Source organism: Lolium rigidum, chromosome 2 (genome assembly GCF_022539505.1).
Source record: "Lolium rigidum isolate FL_2022 chromosome 2, APGP_CSIRO_Lrig_0.1, whole genome shotgun sequence".
In the NCBI taxonomy this organism is placed as follows: Eukaryota; Viridiplantae; Streptophyta; class Magnoliopsida; order Poales; family Poaceae; genus Lolium; species Lolium rigidum.
In genome coordinates, this window is record NC_061509.1 from 165,086,462 (window position 1) to 165,104,093 (window position 17,632).

Consider the following 17,632-nt stretch of genomic DNA (forward strand, 5'->3'; position numbering starts at 1 on the left):
CGGTTACTACGTCTGTTCACAGTAGGCGAATCCAGCTTTTCGTGCCTAGATGACCAGAGGCACGTTCCAACTCGTGCCGACTAATGCTCCGTTTATTCCAGCCCCATTCCGATCCAGCCACAACTGGATTGCTTAATTAATCTATCCGAAAAATAAGGTTTAGTGGGCTGCCCCCACAAAGCACAGCAACAGGATTCATCGCCTACATACATGAAAGATCGAAACGAAACGATTTGTTTATCCATCCATCCGCGCGCAAGGACGACGTGACCGCTCGCTCAAGTGGCTGCTTTTGATATTTTATTTTATAAGCAGAATGATAATGATATTTCATTCAAGGCTTCTCAATCAAACAGAGAATCCGTAGATTGGACCTAAAGCTGTATCGCACAAGGAGTGTGGCCCAGGCAACGCCCAAATCCGACAAGATATCGTTTTTAATCCTCCCGATCGCCTAGCTTAGCCGTGACAACACAGTGTTGCCATGGGAGGAGAGGGCGAATCGGGTTTCTTTTTTCAAGGATGGGGAAAGGTTCGTTGTGAAGCCATGACTTGGTGATCGTCGAGCCATATACATATTTTTTAGGTGGAACGAAAGAGCTACGAAACGTACATACGGTACGTAATACAAACCGGAGAAGCCCCTTGCGTATGTTTTGTGCGAGGTCGGACAGTCGCTGCGGGTATGCATACACACATGCTGACGTGGCCGTGGACCATTCACGGGTTATCTCTAGTGACGCCGTTGGATTATTATCTTAAGGCGTCCACGGAGGCCAGGTACGAAACCTGACACCGCCGCCGCCGTGGACGGTCATGACGGAACGGTGACGCTAGGCTCCGCAGCAAAACCACTAGCGGCAGCTGCCGCACTGCGCCATTGCTTCACGTCCTCGCGTCGCACCGACGTAGTGTGGTTTGTGGCGTCGTCAACTGCACGGGGTGGGCTTAGGTGTGCCACTACGGCAGGGATTCAGCATGTCCATGTTTGCACTAAAGCGGCATACAAGTGCTCAACTAGTATGTTTGGCTAATACATGACATCATGTGTATCATACATCATATTGCTGCTTCGATACATCACTGAGGCATGTACGTACTACTTAGCTCTTTAGGTATTTTTTCTTAATGTTCTTAACTAGCAGCTCGTGAGCATATAACTAACAGAGCCAAATGATGATTTCAGCTCGTTAGTTTTAACGACCTTAACGGACTAAGCATTAACGAGCGCACATCTCTAGTAGTTACAGCCAGTGAAACAAACGTTCTAGCATCTTATATGTACATACACAAGTAGAGAACCAGACTTTTGTAGCCAAAAGATAACGCAAAAGCAGTAATGAAATAACAGGGTAAGATTCATGAACTCAAGGATGCTGCAAGCCTGCAACTTGCAAAATAGCCGAGAATATGATCTTTTACACCCTGGGGCTGGGAATACCACGATGCTCAATTCATTTACTTATAGAAAAGGGTTTCAGACAATGTTCACCGAACAAACTAAATGAATGTCTATAACTTAAACTCAATACAGTACATAAGACATAAAAAAATGTTCTTTTCAACAAAATTTATTTGTGAATAATAAAGTATATTGCAGACAAAGTAACAATGTTCAACACAAACTGAATGAATGTCTAACTAAAAAGTCAATACATAAGAAATAAAAGCAGTTGCTTCAATAAAAAAATGACACGGAGAACTATCTTTTCTTTTCTTTTTTCACCTTTTTTTGATTGGGAAGGGGTTCTGAGAGAAGAGTACAAATAAATAGCTCGCTATACAGTTGGGGCTTACATTGACAGAGCGCATACTAAGCGCCAGAATATCATGTCCATGAAAACTGGTCCTCCTTTTTATCTACTTGTAGTCAATCCTCGTTGAAGCAACCATCAACACAACAGCAATTGCAATTATTTCAGATGTGTGTAAGCCCCTTCCAGATGGCTGAAAAGAACTGCTTGTTACCGCAGCCTGATGATAATCAATACAGGGCACAGCCATCTCCTGGTATCAGCATTGCAGTTTACCAGATTGGAGTTCCAGATCCCGCTCCCCCTTTTCCTTTTCTTTTTTCACTTTTTTTATGATTTTCCTGTTTAGTCTTTTTACAAAGCAGCATTTTGGAGCAACAATCTTCTCAGCTTATTGTCCTCATTCACACATGCTGCACAATTGGAAAGACACCAATTGGTTCTCACTATGATCATATATATGAAATATGATCGCCCCCCTATGTTGCTGGTGGGAGCACCTGTTCAGCCGAAGGCAATGACACGCTCATGTCAGTTTTCGCAACTGCATTTGAATCAGCGCCTGAAGCCTCACGCTTCCACTGAAAACTTCTGGCACCCGCCTTCATGGGAGTACGTCCTCTAAAAGAGTTGCCAGGAAGGGCACCCCTTGGGTATGCCATCCTACTATGCCTAGCATACATTGATGACCGACCACTGCCAGGCCAACCATAAAAGTGAGCAGCTTCATGAGAGCTTCGCCTCACGACCTACAGTACAAGAAATGGCATGAGTATCACCTACGCAGTGCACTCAACTCTCAGAAGCGTCACTAACGTGTTCAAAGGTGACCCAAAAGGCTAACCACCACAATAGGAGATCGATTATGTTATTCTCATGCAACGAGGTCCACAGCACACCAATGCAGAAACATATATTACAGGAAAGCAAAACTTTAACAGTTACAACTTGCAAGGATTGTCCTTTATGTTCAATGATACGTGACAGGCTAAAATACTTCAAAAGAGGGAAGCGGTCGTACCTTGAGAATGCGTGTCATAAATGATGTGCCATTCAATGACAGAGCTCGCTCAGCCGACTCTGTGTGTAAAAATTCTACATATGCGGACCTGGATCAGATAAAAAATCAGTCACTGATGTCTATTCAAGAAACTGATTCATAGTTGCTGACTTTAGAATGAATTTCCTAGTTTATTTTAGCTCCTTCAACTTGCAACTATGTTCCACTTAGGCTCATGAACTTGAAAATTCAACACTAAGATCCTTAAACTTCTTTACCCATGCCCATTCAGAACCTGTACCCACTTAGGTCCATGAAATTTCATGCACCTAATTGATATTAAAGACAAGTACAACAAAGTATGGTTGCATTGGTTCTTTCCTCAGTCTAATATACCAGTTGAAAACTTGCATTCATACTATTGCCAATGGGGACGTGTGATGCTCACCTACTAAATGGTATCAAGCTGGCCTTTTAATGGAGATGCCAAATCTACTCAACTCCTTTCTATCACTTTTCTTTGCGGGATCCTCCTTTCGTTTCTGGTTTGCTATATATTTCACGTTTCTGTTTGTCTTGGTACTGATTCAGTCTCGAAGGCTGAACATAAACGTCCATATATGTTTTCAGGCATTATTCATGTTGACCTAGAGCTAAGGGAAGTAGCCTAATAGCATTGGATGGTTGCTACGAACTAGATATGACACCAGTCAATTTTATCGCATCTAATATGTAACCAAAAACTAAAAGAAACATTAAAAAACTTATATCGGCAATGATTAGCATAGGAAAAAAAAAGCTAACCCTGTTGGCTGCCCTGTTGCTGCATTCGTAACAATGACTACTTTCAGCACGGCACCAAACTTGTTGAAATGGCGAGATAACGAGTCCTTGGTGGCAGCAAAATGAACCTTCAAACAGAATTGGCAGATGAATAGAAAAATCAAGGGCATTAAAAAAGAAAGGGTGATAATGTAAGGATACATACATTGCTAACATAGAGGGTCCTTGAATCCGCATCCTCAGTGGGATGCACAGAGCTGTATGAACTTGTAACTGCAAAGAAAACTATTTGTGTTACATCAAATAATAAATGGTATTCTGTCAAATGTGAAGCATTCTCTACTGATAACTGATTCTTAGTGCTCCAATTTGCACATCTATTGGATGAAATATAAAAATATATATTACACTCGCTGAATTTTGTTACGTACCAGACGTTGCAGACCGATGTGACTCCTTTTGGACTTCTCCATTACCTGATTCCTGAGCAATTTTTGTACAGTTAGAGCACATCTACCACAATTCCTAATTTCTAAAAGAAATATAAACACTGAGGCAGGTCAGCTGACAAACATATACTACAAGGCCAATGTCCAAAAGAATGTAACAAAGAAGTAATCAGCACCTTATGTAACACATAGAATGCAAAATCTTCTATTTATTAACAGAAATCTTCAAAATGAAAGCTAAGGAGGAAAGTATGAGCCTATGTCCTATATTTAGACAACTCTGTTAATACTAGGTTTAGCTTTTCAGTTTTCATCCCAAATTTCTTTCGATGATGGCATATCAACCAAACTTATTGATTCCGTTCTGTTCCAGCCAGAATTACCGGATCACTCTGTTTTCTTGACCAAAACGCAGCAGCTTGCATTCCGTACTGACGTAAATTCAAGTCATTCCAGCCGACACGTTGCATCCCAGACAGATTTCCTGTATCGGACATTGGTGCATCACACTACCGGTAGGCACAATACACTGCTGCATTATTATCACACTCTCCTCTTATCATAGGCACCAGCACCACATCTGGTTCCTCTCATACGTGGGGTGGGACTAATATCGATCTGGAGGTTCTATTTCTAGCAAGAGGCACGTCGCATGGAGCATTGGGCCTGGTGCTTTCTGTGCTTCTTGAACTTGGATGCATGGGTCAGCCTGCTTTTGCTGCACGCATAAGCAATGCTAGGCCTGGCCACCATTCAAGCATTCACTCCTCTCGTTGTTTCATACATTTTTATTTTATTATATTTCTGTACATATGTGTATAAATTAATTATATAAGCCCAAAACAGAACACCGGAATGGTCTAGTACCGAGATGTTCCGTTTAAAACACCAGACCAGAATGACGATCCCAAAGGCCAAAGGATAAGTATGATATGATCACAGGCCTATGCAGTTGGCCACAAAGAGATTAAAGCATATCAAAGTAATTATTTAAAAACAACTGAACCCGCCCAGTTCAATCCAGTAGACACTAACCAGCAAGACGTTGAAATGATGTTATTTTTTCACATGATGGTCCATCGACCCTACTGACACTCCATCCAAGCCAAATGGCAAATGAATACAAGTCATCACTACCATCCAAACATCCAACAGAAAAATTATGAATAGGGCAAATATTAAATTTTGGCTATGGCTGAAATACCAACAAGGTACCTAAGTCATGATTAAAACCTATAAAGAGAAAAATAGCCAATTTCACATGGCAATTCATCTGTGTGCCTCGAATGCAAAAAAAGAAAAATCACAGCAGATAAACATTTTTCAAACCTAGAACACAGAAATATAGATAATTAAAATGGCCTGAGAAATGGTTCCTTCATATAACTTACAGATAAGATAATCAAAACAGACATCTGCAAATGCTTAACATGTTGCAAATTACCATTAAAAAGTTCTTGTTACAGGTATGAGGTAACTTACTTTGACATTAACAGCCGGAGAGGTAACATTAGGATTCATGGGTGTGATGTCCAGCTTCTCCACAACATGAACATCTTTTGGTGTAGCAAAACTGGGAGGTTCCACAGAACTGAGATTAACTGGACCAGCCACAGTTTTGCTTCCTCTTATTGGTGATGAAGAAAGAGGTTGCCCCTTATTAGTCAAACTTGAATGCCTCGTCGTATTGGACTCAGGTTCAGCGCTACATTTCGTCGATGTAAATTTCTTCTCCACAACTGAAGAGACAGCAGCAGCATGTGAATCAGAACCTTGGTATCGAGTGGTTCCATCATCTATGTCCACATCATCATCAGAGGTAGTATCAACATTCATTTCATCCTCCTCATCTTCTATGTTCAGGTCTCCTGATATCTCTTCATCATTATCATGCTGATCAGAATCATGATCATCTACAGATGTAACTGGCTCAAAATCTCTCCTCTCTTCACGAGAACGAGATGGTTGCTTCGCAGCATTCCCTTGACCTAGTCGACTGAACACGCTTCCAGTAGATCTTCCTTTGGAAGAATCTGCAGCAGCCTCTGCAGCAGCTTTAAGAGCAGCTCCAGGTACTTGTAGAATTTGCCTAGTTCTTTCTGATCTTTTACCATTTGAGTTGTCTGTAGATCTTTCTGATCTCCTGTCATGCACGCTGTCTTTAGATCTTTCTGATCTCCTGTCATGCACGTTCTCTGTAGATCTTTCTGATCTCCTATCACGCAGGCTGTCTGTAGTTCGTTCTGATTTTTGACCATGCAGGTTGTCTGTGGATAATGTAGAAACCACAGAACGTAGGCGCTTGGAAGATGGCTCAGTAGAGCTGCTAGTTTGCTGCACAGCTTTTACAGCATCTCGAACAGCAAACTGCAGAAGACGGCGGGATGCACCAAGCACAGGACGAGAAGGCAATTCTCTCTGGGCATAAAATAAGAAAATTGATTGTAAATCGCATTTTTATTTCAGGTGAAATAAACAACATTTTAAGTGGATTCCTAAAGAGTGGATTCATATAGTTGTACAAGAAATCAGGAGGCTTACTACATTGCAACACTTATTGGTAAAGCATAAGCAATTTCTTTCTCAAAGTAGAATATAGACAATATTTAAGAACATTATATGATTATAAGTTTGTTGATTCGGAGAGTTTCTCAACATTTAACTCGGCCTTGGTCCTAATAGGAAATAGACGACTGTAGCATAAAAAGTTAGTTGAAGCTCAGTAGCTCACAAATTCATTTTCATATTCATATTCGTGGAAGCAAACATTTGGTCTGTCAGTTGCCGACAATATTATTTTTTGGAATGCAACTGTTGGAAAATCTAACAAGTAGAACCTAACAACATAATCATTTTTAAAAGCAAAAACTAAAAATTGATATTTTTTATGTATTATTATTGCTAACACTAAAAAGATACGCAGGTCAGTGTTAACAAGTTCTATGTTGTGAGATGTGTAGAAGCATAAGATATTGAACATTTAAATACAGTGTAATTAAAATTCAGATCCAGGGTACACCATGCTAAAAAAAAGCAAGGCGTGGCGAAGTACAGAACAGGTAGACATGAAAGTCTAGTGTTGCAGGCAATCCGTTTGATTAACAAAAAAACACCCTTAATTAAGATTTACTACGCACCTTTGTTTGTTGCGGTTCATCCTCCCTATCACGCTTTCTGCCATTCCGTTGATTAGACAATGGAGGCTGTCGTATTTCAATAGACTTTTGCAGCTTTTTCTCTTCTCCGTGCAAAATATCTGTTAATACACTTCGTAGTGGAAAGTTTTTACTACCCTCTCGACCAGTTCCTTTCCATTCCCTCTTATTCCAACTCCTGGTGGTCGTATTTGATTCACTTGTATGCTCATTGTGAATTTGATCTTTGCTTCTGGAGTGCACCTCAAGTGACTTATGTCTCCCCTGGAGTTCTTTTGGTTCATCACCCTTGTTCTCTACCTCGCGCTTTTCTTGTGTTTGCACATATAGGTGCAAATTCAAAGATAGATGATCCCACAACCTATAAGAGCATACAATGGCGTGATCAATATGCACTTGCTAATACAATATGAATATCAATTACTTGTAATTGCAATATTAAGCCCAAAAAATATCCATGCCCATTGTTGTTGGTGTAGTATAATAAAACAACAAAAATCCAGTTACATGATCCCACAACCTATAAGAACGTCCAATATGCACTTGCTAAGACAATATGAATATCAACTATTACTTCTAACTACAATAGTAGCCCAAAAAATATCCATGCCCATTGTTGTTGTATACAACAAAAATCCAGTTAGAGAGAGGGGCGTAAACTCTTCTCAGTCGCAAAGCAGGGTCGTACTATAGTAAATAAGCAGCCAAATTACTAACAACCATGCAAAAACTAAAAATATCAACTTGTGAATTATATGTGTATCACGCGCAAAAGAAGTTTACAATAAACTGTGCAAACCACTTCATTTTGCACAAGTGAATATTGGATAGTAATGAGTAACAGAGAAAACAGTGGAAAAATACACTGAGATTGGTTGTCAACTTAGTTCACACACGGAGAAATACAAATCACATGTCATGAGTACTAACCATGAAATAAACGTTGCACTATCATCAGCTCCCAGAAAAATATTGAGGTCCTTACTGGCCTCATCCTTGCGCTTTCTACCTGTCAGCAGCACCATAACATAGTCCTGCACTTAAGATAACAACAGAGATCAATGTATTGCTCTCTCTAAAACATATAATGCAATAAAGCAACAGGCAAACGAAAATATGATGCTTAAGCTTCCAATGCGTGAGAAAATGAATATGTTGTGATAACAAGTGCATACTTCACTCTTTCTGATTAAGATGATGGCATTCACTGCAGGTACGTGGCAACTAAGAAGAAGATTTTCCATCAGAGGTATTGTAGCCAAACACAAAAACAATGTCAAAAATATACGGCATTTTTCCAATAATGGTTTAGGCATTTTTCACTGTTACAATTTTGGTTAAGACCAGCAGTAAAAATACGAAAGAGCAAGCCCATATAATACCATGTGCCAGAGCAGTGCATATGCACAGGCCCCCAAACTAGGGGTCCAAATTTTCCCTAAGCACTACAAATCAAATGACTAATTGAGCATTAGACAATAAAGTAAATAAAGAAATTGTGCGCTGAAAAATTATTCACACAAAGCCAGCAACTCCCGGCCCATAATACCCTTTGATTCTTGCTCTTTCCAGCCTCCAAAGGAAGCTGTTGCTAACCATAAATTGGTACAGTCCAATATCTCATTTATCTATGTATGGGTGTTTTTCTTCTCAATTCTCATTTCTCATTCTTTTGTTCTTTCATTTCAAACATTCTCTCGTGCATTATTTGGTCTACTAAAGTTGGACTGTCTTGCTGGGCCACACCCAGCTATTAGAGCATTCCAACTACAAGATACAATACTACAGTAGTAACCGATCTATTCAAAAATATAAATCACAAGCGCTTCTTGAAATACATCCTTGAGCAAGAATTTGCCTACAACAAAAGGTGGATTGCCTAATACAAAACTGATATTGTTGAATTAAAAACACTTCTCAATGATAATATTAATTTTGTCTCAATGATCAACATATAGTTCTAATCATCGCTCAAATTTTAATCTTGCGAAAATAAGAGCTTATAATTCTGAATGGACGGAGCACTTTGATATTTTGTTTTTATCAAGATATAGTTTCTTAAGAAAAAAATACTCATTTAATAAAACAAAATTAATTGGATTATTTAGGCATAGGGCCTAAATTTTATTGCGCACCGGACCCCAGTTTATCGAGTACGGCCCTGAGGAAGAGTTGAGTTGATGATAGTGGTCTATCGTTTAATCAACAAGCTCAGGTTTCAAGCTGCCTTACCTCAAAAAAAAAGGGTTTCATGTTATACACAACTTCAATAACTCAAGCTCCATCTAGTATCCATAAAAGGGTAGTAACAACAGGGCATAGTGAATGGTGCATAAGTGCAGAAACTTTAATACTTGAAAGTAGGGAATTAGGGATCCATGGTTCCTGAGCAACTGATGTAGTAGTGCTGAATAGATATAGCATTCTTTGATTACACGAAAAAACTAATAAGAGAAGAATTCCTACTCTATGATGATATGATCACATTGTAAAAGGTATCTCCAGCAGGGGGAATGGACCAAATATACATAATGTTCACGGCCCTACAAACCAAGCATAATTACACATTGTTTCAGTGCTTCTGGCTTATTACACCGGCTGAATTCGCCTAGGCGCAGTACAAGGTAAATATGTAATCTATGAGACTATAGGGCACGCTAAATTAGAACCGACGGTTATCACTACAATCCAATACATACCTAAATTCCAGGAAGCAAAAAGATCAAGCAAAAGCTGGCAGCCAGCGAGGTTGTAAGATCTAACAATATATCGTGGGAGAGGAAGTGAGAGAAGAAGCAGCAGACAAGGCCACACAATAGCACAAGTCGCAGAAGTACGGACCGAGCCACCACACACAAGCGCGAAGGCACCTAAGAGGGGGAAGGGGCGGCGGGATCGAGCGGCGTCATCTTACCGCGAGGGATTCTTCGCCATCCTTGAACTCCCGCAGCTTCTCCCGCATGCGCTCCAGCAGCTGCTTGGCGCCGGCGCCGGTGAAGTTGGCCTCGAAAGTGCGGTCGTCGCCAGCGAGATCGGCCGCCTCCATCGCGGCGGCGGCCTCCAGAACCCCTCCCCTTGCAACCCTAGATCCAGCCCGATGGGATAGAGGGGCGGAGAGGGGTTGGGAGGAACTGGAGGGGCGGAGAGGGGTTGCTTGTCGACGGGATTTGGAAGGTTGAGCGGGGCGGGCGGCGGAGTTGGGGTCGCCGGGAGGAAGCGCCGGCAGCGCGTGGAGGTGGAGGTGGAGATGGGGTTAGGCGACGGGACGGGACTTGGATGCGAGATTTTATTGGGTTTTTTGTTTTGGGTTTTATTGCTTTTGAGCGGGGTATGTTACCAACACCTGTTTGCTAGGCCGTACGGAGGCTATAGGCAGGCTCTGGAGAGACGAAAACGCCTTGTTTGGTTGCCTGCTCTCTCCATACCGTGCCCTACAAGGGCGCGTTTGGTAGGCTGCATGCTCATCGGGCAGCAATTTTCGGCCCGTTTGGTTGCTTGAGCCGAGTCGCGTTCTTGCAGGAACCGGTTTTCAAAGCAGTGTCGGACCAGGCCCTGAAGGAATGCCCGATTCGGCAGTTTCCAGCGGTGCAGGCAAGTCTCCACGTCGGATGATGCAAAAGGGAATCTTCGACGCACGTACGGAGACGAGAGTGGAGATGGCGGGAGCTGCAGCGCGCATCGGCGAAAAGCGGAAAGGGGGGCGGGAAGGATTCCTTCACCTCCCGTCGCGCCCCATGGCCTATTTCTACCCCCTCCTCCACTCTCCCCCCAATTTTCTAGCTCCTCCTCCCGTCGGCAAGCACGTAAGAGGCGCACGCATCTCCGATCGGCGACAGTTGCAGCAGCGGCGGCGCCGAGTACATCTGGGTTGCTTCATCTACTTCCTGGTCCAGCGCATCTTCACCTCCGGCGATGACTGTAAGGCATCCCCTATCCCGGTACCGCGGTAATGTTTAGATCTAAGTTAGGAGTAGTCAGATAGTGTCTAGGGTTTGGTCTTGTACAGAGGTTAGTTCGGATTGTGGTGAGCTATCATGATCTTGCTAGGGTTCGACATTTCTGGTTGCTACTTTGTCCAGAATGTGCTCACCTGCCATGATCTTGCAAGGGTTTGTGCTATTCACCGTTGCAATGAACTGCTTGTCCGATTTAGGATGATTGTTGGTATGGTTTGTGCTATTCACAGTTGCAATGAACTGCTTGTCTGATTTAGGATGTACTACGATGTGTGTAGGACTCCTTCTGTGATGACTTTAGCCAGGCGCTTGTCTGCGTTGGGGACTCTCAGATCCCTTCGCAAGTTCTCGATTCACAACCCGCCTATGACTCCAAGGTGGCGGTCACCCCTATGCCTGTGTCTGACCTGGTGGCTCAGGTAGCAGCAGAGGTCGCGGCTAGGTTGGCCACCACAAAGAAGAACAAGAACCGCAGGGAAGCAAAGAGGGCCTTAAATACCGGGCAGGAAAGGAATGCCACCATGAAATGGCTTCCATTCATATCCAGCTTCGTGTTGGAGAAGATGTGCAGCTTGATCCAGAGCGAGTGAGAACTGACAAAGGATTCAAAGAAGTTCATCTCAATTCTGTGGCGAAGGGCCTTTTTTAGCACTATGGTGTGTCCGTGTGCTCCACTCAGGTGTACAACCACCTCAGGAAGTGGAGGCAGAGGTGGCTCACCATTAGCAGGCTCCGCGATCTAAGCGGAGCTCAGTGGTGCGAGGATACCAAATGCATCATCCTTGAGGGTGAGCACTACTGCGGGCACGTCGCGGTGAGCACCTCACTAACTTAGTCCACCTCACTAACTCTTTTGATCAACCAGGAGCAGAACTAACATCATTGTCCCTTCGTATCGTAGGATCACCCAAAGGACGCGGAGTTCCTGAATGTGCCCATTGCCAACTACGACGAGATGCATACCATCTTCTCCTTCGGCCTCGCCACCGGCAAGTATGCCATGGATCTAGTGAGCCCCTAGGCTCGGCTGCAGCAGATCATGCACCTGAGGATGCTGAAACCCAGGAGTCCGACACGGTCAACGTCGATGGGGCACCTGAGAAGGCTGCCGACGCGCCTGAGAAGGTGAGCACCGGCAAGAGGAAGAGAGGCGCCTTCGCCGACGACGAGCTGGTGGCCTTCACCAACATGATTGTTGTTGTGAAGGACGTCGCACATGCCATCGGGGACAACAAGCCCACGGACATGCACCCTGACCTGTACAATGCGGTCATGGACATGCTTGGCTTCGCCGAGGATGATCTCATGGCCGCCTTGAGCCACCTCGTCGACCACAAGGCCCAGGGTTCCAGCTTCGTCGGCATGATAGAGCCACACTGCGTCCTCTGACTGAGGAACTACCTTGGCAAGTACCACTCAAAGGTGTAGTGGTGCCCTTGAGGGGTGTTTCAGGAATGCATGCATGGAGCTGGTGATGATGATGATGATGATGTAAATTCTGGCAGTAGCTAGGGACGAAAAACATTTGATGGCCCCCATTTGTAGCTATGATGAGGTGGTATATACTAACCCCTCAGGTGATGGTGAACTTGCGGTGTTAGGATGGCACCCACTGTTGTTGTGGTGGTAGGATGACACCATGATAGTGTAGGATGAACTTATGATCCACTTTTAGAATGATCATGCATGCCCCTGTTAGTTTATCATTTGTTGTCCACACTTGTGTTGCTCTATCGCTATTTTTTGAATTACTTCATGGTTGTGATCGATAACTTCTTCTTATGTCATGCTAGTGGTATGTGGTGTTCTGTAGGATAACGTTGCATAGAAAACAAAAAAATTCCTACCGCGAACACGCAATCCAAGCCAAGATGCAATCTAGAAGATGATAGCAACGAGGGGGTATCGAGTCTCACCCTTGAAGAGATTCCAAAGCCTACAAGATGAGGCTCTTGTTGCTGCGGTAGACGTTCACTTGCCGCTTGCAAAAGCGCGTAGAAGATCTTGATCACGATCGCTTCCGGCGCCACGAACGGGCAGCACCTCCGTACTCGGTCACACGTTCGGTTGTTGATGAAGACGACGTCCACCTCCCGTTCCAGCGGGCAGCGGAAGTAGTAGCTCCTCTTGAATCCGGCAGCACGACGGCGTGGTGTCGGTGGTGGTGGAGAAATCCGGCGGAGCTTCGCTTAAGCGTGCGGGATGTGGTGGAGGAGAGAGACCGCTAGGGTTTGGGGAGAGGGGCGCGGCTAGGGCACCCTTGAGGGGTGCGGCCATGGTGGTGGCTTGAGTGGCCGGCCAGCCCCTCTCTCCCCCTCTTTATATAGGTGGAGGCCCCAAGGTTTAGGTCAAAAGAGTCCGAATAAGACCCCAACAAAACCTTCCAAGTGTCCAAACCTAGGGGGAGTGGGACTCCCCCCTTTCCTTGGTGGGGTGGCCGGCCACCATGGTGGGGAGTCCACTTGGGACTCCTCCTCCCTTAGGTTGGCCGGCCAAGGTGGGTGGAGTCCCTCTGGGACTCCACCTTCCATCCTTATTTCTTCCGGACTTTTCTAGAACCTTCCGTAGAACCTTCCGGATCATTTTAATTCACATAAAATGACATCCTATATATGAATCTTATTCTCCGGACCATTCCGGAACTCCTCGTGATGTCCGGGATCTTATCCGGGACTCCGAACAAATATTCGAACTCCATTCCATATTCAAGTTCTACCATTTCAACATCCAACTTTAAGTGTGTCACCCTACGGTTCGTGAACTATGCGGACATGGTTGAGTACTCACTCCGACCAATAACCAATAGCGGGATCCGGAGATCCATAATGGCTCCCACATATTCAACGATGACTTTAGTGATCGAATGAACCATTCATATACGATACCAATTCCCTTTGTCACGCGATATTTTACTTGTCCGAGGTTTGATCTTCGATATCACTCTATACCTTGTTCAACCTCGTCTCCGACAAGTACTCTTTACTCGTACCGTGGTATGTGGTCTCTTATGAACTTATTCATATGCTTGCAAGACATTAGACGACATTCCACCGAGAGGGCCCGGAGTATATCTATCCGTCATCGGGATGGACAAATCCCACTTGTTGATCCATATGCCTCAACTCATACTTTCCGGATACTTAATCCCACCTTTATAACCACCCATTTACGCAGGTGGCGTTTGATGTAATCAAAGTACCTTTCCGGTATAAGTGATTTACATGATCTCATGGTCATAAGGACTAGGTAACTATGTATCGAAAGCTTATAGCAAATAACTTAATGACGAGATCTTATGCTACGCTTAATTGGGTGTGTCCATTACATCATTCATACAATGATATAACCTTGTTATTAATAACATCCAATGTTCATGATTATGAAACTAATCATCCATTAATCAACAAGCTAGTTTAAGAGGCATACTAGGGACTTCTTGTTGTCTACATATCACACATGTACTAATGTTTCGGTTAATACAATTATAGCATGATATATAAACATTTATCATAAACATAAAGATATAAATAATAACAACTTTATTATTGCCTCTAGGGCATATCTCCTTCAGTCTCCCACTTGCACTAGAGTCAATAATCTAGATTACATTGTAAAGATATAACACCTTGGCCTTCCGGTGCTTTATCATGTTTTGCTCACGGGAGAGGTTTTAGTCAATGGATCTGACATGCTCAGAACCGTATGTATTTTGTAATTCATTTGCGTCTCAACGCATCACTCATTTCCAAATGAGTTGGCATTAAATATGTTTAATCTTCTGGTGGAACCTTAATTCCACGGTCTGAAATAAGTCACTAATATTGTCACATACAATATAGCTTCAAAATTCTGACACTATCGGAAACACACCAAGTTCTCAAAGAACTTCTTGACTTAACATCCTCAGTCATTGTCAAAATAATGACATACTCTGCCTTTCGTTTGTAGAATCCGTCACAATATTTAGAACTCTTCTAAATCTAACATAGACAACTTCTAGCTCATTGTGCTACCTTTAAAACAACACTTAGTCTAATTTGAGATTGAAATTCTATTTTTATGTGTGACAAAACAAATATCGGTGTAATCACATTACAGCGATTTGTTTGTCATTTCTCCATACAAAAAAAAAATATATATATATCCTTGGTTCTTCTAAAGTACTCAAGGATATTCTTACTGTCATTCAATGATCATCATATGAATCATTTTGGTATATGCTCATAACACTTTATAGCACATGATATCTGATTGTGTACATATTATTCGTGATCTATAATCACTCATGTGTTTTTACTCATTGAGTGTCAGATACACTCAAGTCTTGTTAAACCTTCACATGACAAGAACATTTTCTTAATATTTCTATATTGAACTACTTCAATATCCATCATATGTACTTTGACTTAAACTTATTTATGTGTTTCAATCTATCTTCATAGATCTTGACACTAAATTTGTTTCGATCCATATCCTTTCATTGAAGTTAATTCTCAATGAAACCTTTTTAATCAAGTATATAATTACATCATTTATAACCAACTATATGTCATCTACATAAAGTATTATAAATATGTCTCAGCGCTCCCACTTAATATCTTGCAAATGCAAGCCTCTTCATCGTCTCTGATGAAATCAAAAACTCTTTGACTATTTCATCTGGTGAAGATTCCAACTCCGCGATACTCACTTCATCCAATTGAAGTTTGTATATCTATCTAGTATTCCATGGATCAACAAAACTCTTGGTTGTATCTTGTATACACCTTTAGTACACACTTCGATAAGTAATGTATTTTGCCATCCTACTAACATATCTCATAAAAGAAATATGTAGTGATTACTAGAATAATCCACATAGACTATAAGCATTGCTACGGAAGATCTAATCTTATCATAGTCAACTCTTTGAACTTTGTCGTAAACAACTTTTTGACAAGTCAAGCTTCTTCAAGGATATTCCATCCAAGTCCATCAATTTTATAGATCCATTTACTTTCAAAAAGTATTCATCTATCTTGGATTTCATGGCGTATAGCCATTTTAACGAGTCAGGGCCCATCATAACTTCTTTGTTTGTAGTTGGTTTATCATTGTTCAAAATCAGTCCTTTGTCAACAAATCATTTATTTGATCACAAAGTAAACCATACCTACAAGGTTCAATATGTACTTCGATCTCCATGGCTAAAATACTTTGTAGTCATGGGAGCCATGATCGTCGCGGTTGCTTCGGAACCAATTTCCGATGCTGCGCTACTCTGATCATTATGCTCAAGTTTATAAACCTTATCAAGTTCTATTGTCCTCCCACTCAAATACTTCGCTAGAAACAATTTCTCGGAAATAAGAAACATTGACAAACACTTTTGTTTTTGTCTTGTGGGAAGAATTCCCAATTAAATCTCTGGGATAACCAACAAAGACATTCATCCGATTTTGGTTGTAAACTCTTAGACCAAAATTTAAAGAAAGGACTATTAGGGTTTATATCCATGCCATAACTCGTATGGTGTCATTGTTATCACCAGAATTTGACCGAGTCAGAGGTGGGCCGCGATCAAGATGGGTTTGAAGAGTATACATGGAAGAAATACGTGAATCGGCCTTGTGTACCAAGTTTGGGCTAATTGCCCGTGTATCTGTACCATAGTAGGATACGTGTCGGTTAGGAGTTAGAGTTTTACCCGTGCACGGTTAGGTGCACGCTTGAGTTAGAAAGTCCCCTGGACTATAAATATGTATCTAGGGTTTATGGAATAAACAACAACCAACGTTCAACACAATCAATCTCGGCGCATCGCCAACTCCTTCGTCTCGAGGGTTTCTCTCGATAAGCACCATGCTGCCTAGATCGCATCTTGCGATCTAGGCAGCACAAGCTTCACGTTGTTCATGCGTTGCTCGTGCTTGAAGCCTTTTTGATGGCGAGCAACGTAGTTATCTTAGATGTGTTAGGGTTAGCATTGTTCTTCGTATCATATCGTTGTCGTAGTGCCACCCTTATACATCTAGCCGCCCTTACACCTATCTTAGGTGTAGGGGCGGCACCCCGCTTGATCATTGTTTAGTAGATCCGATCCGTTACGGTTGCTCCTTGTTCTTCAAGGATTAGTTTAATATCCGCAATAGTTAGGCCTTACAAAGGGTTGGAGGATCCGGCGGCGTGTAGGGTGTAGTTTGCTAGCCCTAGACAGGATGTTCGGGGATCAACTTCGTGTTGGTTTTTAGGCCCTGTCTAGGATCGGCTTACGTTCACCGTACGCGAGCGCGAGGCCCAATCGTGAGTAGGATGATCCGATTATGCGGTGAAAACCCTAAATCGTCGTAGATCGCATTAGCCTTATCTTGATCAAGCAGGACCACCATATATTCGTACACCTCGTACGAATCATGGGTGGATCGGCTCTTTGAGCCGATTCACGGGATAACTCGAGAGCCGATCGAGGCTCGTATTTAACGTTTACGTGTATGCCATGCAGGAAACTAAGCGAGGCATCATCCAACACCTTCCCGACCAGGTATAGGTCAGGTGG

At 42.7% G+C, this 17,632-nt stretch overlaps 1 protein-coding gene across 1 annotated transcript; it reads right to left on the bottom strand.

Annotated features, from left to right (window-relative positions):
- Positions 1–1,606: 1,606 nt before the first annotated feature.
- Positions 1,607–10,303, bottom strand: LOC124692556 (nucleolin-like). The gene is made up of 9 exons (XM_047225950.1): positions 10,056–10,303; positions 8,072–8,175; positions 7,124–7,502; positions 5,469–6,404; positions 3,969–4,020; positions 3,743–3,810; positions 3,559–3,665; positions 2,776–2,863; positions 1,607–2,503 (listed from the first exon to the last, which is right to left on the bottom strand). The coding sequence occupies exons 1-9, from the start codon at positions 10,185–10,187 to the stop codon at positions 2,234–2,236; spliced, it is 2,136 nt and encodes a 711-aa protein (XP_047081906.1). The 5' UTR covers positions 10,188–10,303; the 3' UTR covers positions 1,607–2,233.
- Positions 10,304–17,632: the final 7,329 nt, after the last annotated feature.

Coding starts and splice junctions, on each gene's coding strand:
- LOC124692556 (XM_047225950.1), bottom strand. CDS start 10,187: ATGGAGGCGGCCGATCTCGCTGGCGACGACCGCACTTTCGAGGCCAAC. Junction 3,811..3,968: donor ACATCGGTCTGCAACGTCTG/GTACGTAACAAA, acceptor TTTTCTTTGCAG/TTACAAGTTCATACAGCTCT. Junction 2,864..3,558: donor GCAACAGGGCAGCCAACAGG/GTTAGCTTTTTT, acceptor TATCTGATCCAG/GTCCGCATATGTAGAATTTT.